Consider the following 7,934-nt stretch of genomic DNA (forward strand, 5'->3'; position numbering starts at 1 on the left):
TCTATCTACTGATAGAGTATGAATTGGAGACCCAAGAGGGCTGTATGATGGTCTTAAGATGGTTGCACGAGGGTTGGCTAGAAGGGCAAGGTCGAACGCGTGATGTGATGGAATCATGTGCATGCGTTTGGGACGGGTTTGAGGGGCTGCGGGTTTTAAGCTTCTAAAGATCGGTCCAATAGGGTCCATAGGGATCCAATAGGGTCCTAGGGTGGTCAACTAGTGTCTGGTCGAGTTCCTTGAGGGCTCAGGTTGAATCTTGTATTGCAATACAACCCAGGGTTTTCGAAATTAGGTGCTGAAGTTCAGTAGGAGTCCAAGGCTTGATATGTATGGGGTTGAATTTGATTGAATATGGTTTAGTTAGGTATAATTAAGCCTTGGTGCAAATTTGGTAAAGTTTGGTCAAGTTTCGAGTCCATACGAGTCAAAACTGGGATGTACGTCTAAGTTTAAAAATGAATTGGGAACTTAATCGAGAAGCATAAATTTACGTCTAAGAAATATTTATGAGTGTATTTTAAGGTAATACGTTCAGTTTAGAATGAGTTGGGTCGTCTTTTCAAGGTCTAAGGATAAATATGGAAAGTTAGGGCTTCAGGGGCAAAAATGTCATTTTATACCTGAAAAATGTTAGACGTTCTGGCAGTGCCTGAATGCTGTAAAAAATGTTAAAAATTTTATTTTAAATGTCTTTGAAATTTTATGATGAAACAGTTAATACTAAAAGACCTGTTGCTTGCTTGGTTTAAAAGAAAAATGATTTATATGTACATGAATTTTTATAAGTGATGGAAATATGAAAAGTTGAAGATATGAAATGATTGTGACTAATACGATGATACAGATGATATGTAATGCCAAGGCTCAGTTGACGGGTGAGAGTATCGGTGATGTCACCGCCGCCCGGTACCTGGAAATACGTAGATGAATCCATTGAACTTCAGATAATACGAAAGTCACAATTGGGGATATGAATTCAATAAAAAGAAAAGCGTATACGTATATGTTGAAATGAAATATGATATGATATGTTGAAAGGAAAATGTTAAAGTTTATGTTCATTAAAAGCTATTTTATTAAAATATTTTCACAGTTGCTTGTGAATGTATGTGTGTTACTTGTTATCATGATTAAATTTTGCTGAGTCAATAGACTCAGTAGGTGTGATCGATGCAAGTGAGCATGAGATTAATGTTATTAGAGGTCTTGTTGGTTGAACTAGCTGGACTGAAGGTGAACACAACCCGAGGACTATCGATAGTTTTATACAAATAAAACTAAGTTTATGATTTATGATTACTAAAAGATTTTATGACTTATGATGCTTTTGAGAGGCTTTTGAGAGGATGTTAGAGTTAAGTTTAGTTTTGAATGATGTTAGTATACGTTGGTTGACGTTTACGATTTTATGCTTTGAACTACTTTCTTTCAAATTTTTAAATAATAGTTAGTTGATTTAATTTAAATGGTGCAAGAATACTTTAAATATATATGTATACGTATTGAGTTTTTCGGCCGAATATAGAAAAGAAAAAAAATTTCTTTTATATTTTAAGAAAAACGAGTAGTGCACGTTTCACAACCATTTTTAGAAAATTTTAATCATATTTAATCATATTAACAAGTCTTAAAATATTTATTGAAAATATTTTATCTTAGTCGTCCCTGGTCTCTTTTCCCCAACCTATTATCGAATATTCGGATAAAATCTTCCATTCTCATGAAATCATGCAATCTAATTATTTAATCATGCAATTAGACATGTAATCATATAATATACATCAAGTGAGCATTTAAAATCAATTAAATAAAACAATTAAGCAATTTAAATCCTTTTCATGCATGTGGTTTACGTGGGTTGACTTTTTGGATGTTACAAATACTCTCCCCCTTAAATAAAATTTCGTCATCGAAATTAAGACTTACCGAATAGTTCGGGGTAGCGACCCCTCATCTCCGACTCAGTCTCCCAAGTGGCTTCTTCCTCCGAGTGATTTAGTCACTGAACTTTGACCATTTTTATTACCTTGTTCTGCAACCTTCTGTATTGACTGTCCAAGATATGAGTATGCCTCTCCTCATAAGACAGATTCTGTGTAAGTTGCAGTGGCTCAAAGTTCAGAACATGTGAAGGGTTTGGCATGTACTTGCGGAGCATCAATACGTGGAAGACATTGTGAACTCCTGCGAGATTAGGTGGAAACGCAACTGCAAATGGTCCCACTCTTTCAAGTATCTCAAATGATTGAATTAATCTTGAACTAAGTTTGTCTTTTTTGCCAAATCTCATAACACCCTTCGTAGGTGCTATTTTTACAAACACGTGATCACCTACTGCAAACTCAAGATCTCGTCTTCTTTTGTCCGCGTAGCTCTTCTGTCGCCTCTGAGCAGTTTTCATTCTATCTTGGATATTGACGACCATTTTCGCGTTGTGCCGAACTATCTCGGGCCGTAACGTAGCTCTTTCTCCTACCTCATTCCAATGAATAGGCGACCTACATTTTCTTCCATAGTGTGCCTCGTAGAGAGCCATTCCTACGGATTACTGATTACTGTTATTGTAAGTGATCTCCACTAGAGGTAGTTTCAGGTTCCATGCAACTTCTTTAGAAATCAATTGTACATGCTCGGAGTAGATCCTCTAAAACATGTATGACACTCTCAAACTGACCGTCTGTCTGAGGATGAAATACGGTACTAAATATAGTTTGGTTCCCAAGGCCGCATGTAAACTCTTCCAAATGATGAAGTGAATCGTGTGTCTCTGTCCGACACTATAGAGGCAGGAATTCCATGAGGCGTTGTACAAGTATAAATACTTGTACATAATTCAAACATGTCTTTTATTTATTAAAATTATATTTGTGTATTTATAATTAACTTCCGCTGTATGTTATGCACTCGTGTTGACAACACTGTGTCACAACACTAAAAATTTGATACACACAATATATTTATTTCATGTACATTTATTATCAATAACGCCCTTTCATTGCCAAAGAATTTGGAATAGATTCGAGATGGTTGTTTTTGTAAATTTTCTTACTTGATTACAATGTGAATAAAACCAATTAGGAAGTTTTATGTTTGGCTTTTTTGGTAAATGCGTTGGTAGCTACGTTATTTTAAATTGGTATTGAGCTAATTATCGTTGGATCAATGTAAAGGATTGTGTGTTACATACGGCGAATGGTGTGGAATCTACTGGAGATCCACGTGAATTTATGTGTGATCTCCAGTAAGAAAAAAAAGCCTAGAGAGAATAAGAGCCTACCACTTCGAATACGGGAATACGGGAATATCGTGATTAACATGTGTTGGATACGGTGGGGCTATAAAATTATAATTATACAAAAAAAAAAATGATTTTTTGGGGTCCTTCGATCTTACCGACCAAAATTGGCCAAATACCAGGGAGGGGTAGTACCCCTTGTAGGGTCGAATTTCCCGAAAAGTTGATGTAGTTTGTGAGCAAAATAACAGTAATTAAATAGTGAAAAATCTATTTTCTAATTATGTCGTAAATTATACCTTGGTCTGGAATGATGCTTTCCTAGTTTTAGAATCAAAATTTTTTTTAATGTGTGATGTCGACTGGTTGAATCGTGTTAAGCTTAGTGGGAAATTACACCGGGTTGGGTAAATTTTGGCTCGGGCACACTAAAATTGGGATGAAAAGTATCCGAGACGAAGAGTTTGCACTAATATTAGTGGGGCGTCATAAGGTATTTCCGACACGGCCACTCCGAGAGTGAAACTTGGAAGTGGTATAGGTTCTCAGATCTGACAACCTATACTACTGAAAGACATGGTCGTGGTCACCCATACTCGTGGTGATCTGATGGGTGTCCTTGGTTGGTGCTTTTTTAGGCCATCTCCAACCCAAAACTCTATTTTAAAGCAACTCTACTCTAAAATAGTGCAGTTTTTGCACCAAATACAATATTTATCTTCAACCCATCTACTTCAAATCTTACTCTAAAAAAAATATTTTCGGAATATTAATTTTTATTTTATTTATTTCATTTTTTTATAAGTTATTAAATAAATATTTTTTAAATTTAGTGATATAGTTATAATTACATTTTATATTGAATATATTTAATATTATATTTTTAATAAATGTGATAATATTACAAAAATGATTAATTTAATTATTTTAAATATATTATTGAAATCTATATTATACGAATTGAAATATGAATAATTTCAATTGGTGAAATAAAATTAATACATGACATTAAATTAAATAACATATTACAAATACAACTTCAAATATTTGAACGACCATATTCATCCCATAAATTATCAATTAAAGCATTTCGTAATACATAATGAGCAGTCTTTGTCTTTTATTTTTTTATATCGAGCGATAAATTCTCGAAATCTGATATGCTCATTGACAGCCATTTCTACCATTGGAGTCGGTGCTTCCCTAGCATCTTCAATCGATGCACTAAGATCACGTTCATCTTCGATTATCATATTGTGCATTATAATACATGCTTTCATTATATCATTCAAATGATTTTTCTTCCAACCACGTGCTGGAGATGCCACAATCGCAATTCGTGATTGAAGAACGCCAAATGCACGCTCCACATCTTTCCTGCATGACTCTTGTTTCATCGCAAAATACTGCTTCTTCGGACCACGCGGATCATGGATAGTTTGCACTATAGTTGACCATTTCAGATAAATACTATCAGCTAAATAATATCCAGTGTCATATTCTTTTGATCCAATAGTGTAATGAGCTGGAGGAGCAATTCGAAGATGAATTCGAATTCGTATTTTTATTTTAACTATGTACTTGAATGTCATATCCTTTATTGTATTTGCATTTAAATTATCTGAATTCGAATTCGTATTTTTATTTTAACTGTGTACTTGAATGTTTAAATATTATTCAATAAATTTGTGTGTTAGATGTTTAATTATAAAATTATTGTAAAATATATTTGTAAAATTATATAATTAAATATTTTAATTTTTATAATTTTATATTTAATAGATATTATCTAATTATTAAATTAATATAATAATAAAATTATTATACAAAAAATATTTATAATTTTTAATATAAATATTTATAATTAAAAAAACAAAAAAATTAAAAAAAAATAAGAAAAGAACTCTACGCCACATTTGGCGCAGAGAATGTGGCGCAGAGGGAAGCTCTGCGCCACGAGAAGAAGGGAGCTGCGCTATTTGCACTCCATTGGAGAAGCCGAAAACGCTATTTTGCTGCTTGGGTTGGAGATGCCCTTAGTTGTCTAATTTTACCACAGCTCGGGCTCTAAGATGACCCAGGTACTTGTGCGGGGTATCACCACTCTCTCCCTGAATAGTCGGACTAGAGTTCTACCCACTGTTTAGAGTCATCAAATTGGGCTCGGGGGAGAGATGAGTCAAAGTTTTGAATTTTGAGCGGGCTATGGATTATGACAGCATGATGCAAGCCTTAGCAGTCGAATTCGTATTTTTATTTTAACTATGTACTTGAATGTCATATCCTTTATTGTATTTGCATTTAAATTATCTGAGCTCGTTCCTCCACCCTTTCGGCCGATGACTTCTCTTTTTTGAAGATCTTTTTTTTTTTTATTTTGTTTCTGAGCCTCTTCCATGTTGATATAATTTTATGTCTGAGACACCAGTTCCTCCAAGTCTCGCGACAGTTTCTTCACTAAGGAATGGAAGAAGTCCTCTTCCTGGGCCCCTGTGTGAACATCGTACTTTTGGTTTCAGGGGTGCAGGAAGGTACTTCCAAAGCTGCTTTATTGAACTTGCAAATGAATGTCCGCAATGAGCCGTCCCTGCTCTGCTTTAATTTGAACAAACTGAAAGCAATTTTTTTATCTTTTGCTGCTGCTGAAGTGATGTAAAAAGACACTTTTGAAGTCATCAAAAGATTGTATGCTCTAAAGCTCGAGCTTGTCAAACCAACGTTGGGCTGAATCCGCCAGCGTGGTTAGGAAAGTCTTGCACTTTATCTTGTCATTGTAACAATGAAACATGGCCTTGTTTTCAAACCGGGACAAATGCTTCTCTGGGTCCGAGTTTCAATCATACTCCCTGATTTTGCGGATTTAAAATGGGCAGGTAGGGGCTCATTGATTATGTGGGTAGAGAAAAGACGCCCTCTTGGGTGGACTTGGGAGGCTAAGGAGGACCCGACTTGTCAATCCAATTTCTTCAACTTCTGCCTTAAGTCTTCCAGTTCTTCGGCCATGGTAGGAGCTTTAGAATATTCTTGGGAGCTTTCTTCCCTCTTTCCTCTGTTCTAAGGAGGATATTCACCTCCGAACCCTTCCTCACGGAGTGTGTGGCTGCTGCTGGGAGGTAATTTTTTCATCATGGCCTTTTGTATGGACAGTGATGTAGGGCCCAGGTCCAACATTAATACTAATAATTATAAATTTAACAAACTAAACAATTGAGTAAAACACATAAATCTGGGGTTCACAACCCGACATAAATATTGTCAAAATAAATTAAAGGTCTCAAGTGTTTGAAATATAAGTTTTAACATGCCAAAATAACTAGTTAGCCAAAATAATCCAAACATCATTAAATAGCTCTTAAGACCCGAGAATCCACTTTAACTCGTGTCTCCTCGCTTGGAGATGGACTCTGACATCCCAAGACTAGCCTCACCTACCGTCAAGCACATGAAAACAAGAGGTAGCCGACGTGCCGGTGAATATAAACCCAGTATGATACAATAAAAAACACATCATAATTAAAATGACAAATAGTTCATATGAAATTCATAAAGATGCAATATAATGCAATGCATGATCAGAAACTGTTGGCTATCAAAAAATCTCAAGATCAAGTGAATCATCTGGTCATAGGGTATCCAAGGGAAGAGAATCTCCCAACAACATCCACCGACTCATCCGCTCGAGGTGGGGTGTTGTGTTCTACAATCCCAGAACTATGGTGCGCCTATAAAAAGTGTTTATGCCATAGCAGCGACCTCCGCATACACTATGCCAACTCAACTATAGCCTCATACGTCCAACAAATCAATAAATGAAGGCGACCTCCTCCATATCAAATCTGAATCAACAAGTGGCTCAATATGCAATGTAATGATGCAAATCATTATCATCATCTTGATATCAAAATAAACTCATCTCAAGACAACAATCATCATCAAAGCACAAGTAATTCATCGAGCCATAGAATTTTCAATTTAAAATAAAAATGATAATTTTACCTCGTATGTTACCGACAATAACTTACCTTTTAAATATTATCAAAAGAAGATTGAAACGTGTAGTTGAGAAATCTTGAACCCCTGAAGTCTACTATAAGTCAAGAACTCAGATCATTTATCAAAACAAAGTGATTTCTGTACAAAATTCATAATTAATTCAATGCTGCTTCAAATCAGGATCCGCAAATTGGATATACAAGAAAACTCAATGTCCAACAATTATCCTTCACAACGTTTTGTCAAATAAGGTTGTTGACCTAGCCGTTCATAATCTGAAACATATAACATAATTCTCATGAATTCTACGTTAATACATTTCTGGCACATTTTATTATTTTGAGCATAACGTCCTCAATATTCAATGGAATGAAGCCAATTTGGTATCATTACGAATAGAAGACAATGTTTTATAACTTTTATTTGAACATCAAATCCAGAATTTCAATATCCCAAAATTCGAATAAACAGAAGGCATGTACCCAAATCTGTACTAACACGGAGTTCCAGACCAGTTTTAGTAAAAATCATGTATCTCTTTCAATTATTCCTGGAATTGAGTAATTCACGAACCAAATCGAAGCCAACTCGATGATCTTCAGGTTTGATGAAGACCCTAACTCCAAAATTCAAACAAAATTGTCCCATATACACGAAATACAGAAGGTGTAAAAACTGTTCTTTGAACATAAACAAGAAATCA

The 7,934-nt window shown here is 35.1% G+C and overlaps 1 protein-coding gene across 1 annotated transcript; it reads right to left on the bottom strand.

Annotated features, from left to right (window-relative positions):
• Positions 1-2,002: 2,002 nt before the first annotated feature.
• On the bottom strand, positions 2,003-2,539 carry LOC142537593 (uncharacterized). The gene has a single exon (XM_075643098.1). The coding sequence runs from the start codon at positions 2,537-2,539 to the stop codon at positions 2,003-2,005; it is 537 nt and encodes a 178-aa protein (XP_075499213.1).
• Positions 2,540-7,934: the final 5,395 nt, after the last annotated feature.

This window comes from Primulina tabacum, chromosome 2 (genome assembly GCF_025594145.1).
Source record: "Primulina tabacum isolate GXHZ01 chromosome 2, ASM2559414v2, whole genome shotgun sequence".
Classification (NCBI taxonomy): domain Eukaryota; kingdom Viridiplantae; phylum Streptophyta; class Magnoliopsida; order Lamiales; family Gesneriaceae; genus Primulina; species Primulina tabacum.

Bases quoted from the DNA above. Each gene is read 5' to 3' on its own strand.
- LOC142537593 (XM_075643098.1), bottom strand. From the start codon at position 2,539: ATGGCTCTCTACGAGGCACACTATGGAAGAAAATGTAGGTCGCCTATT.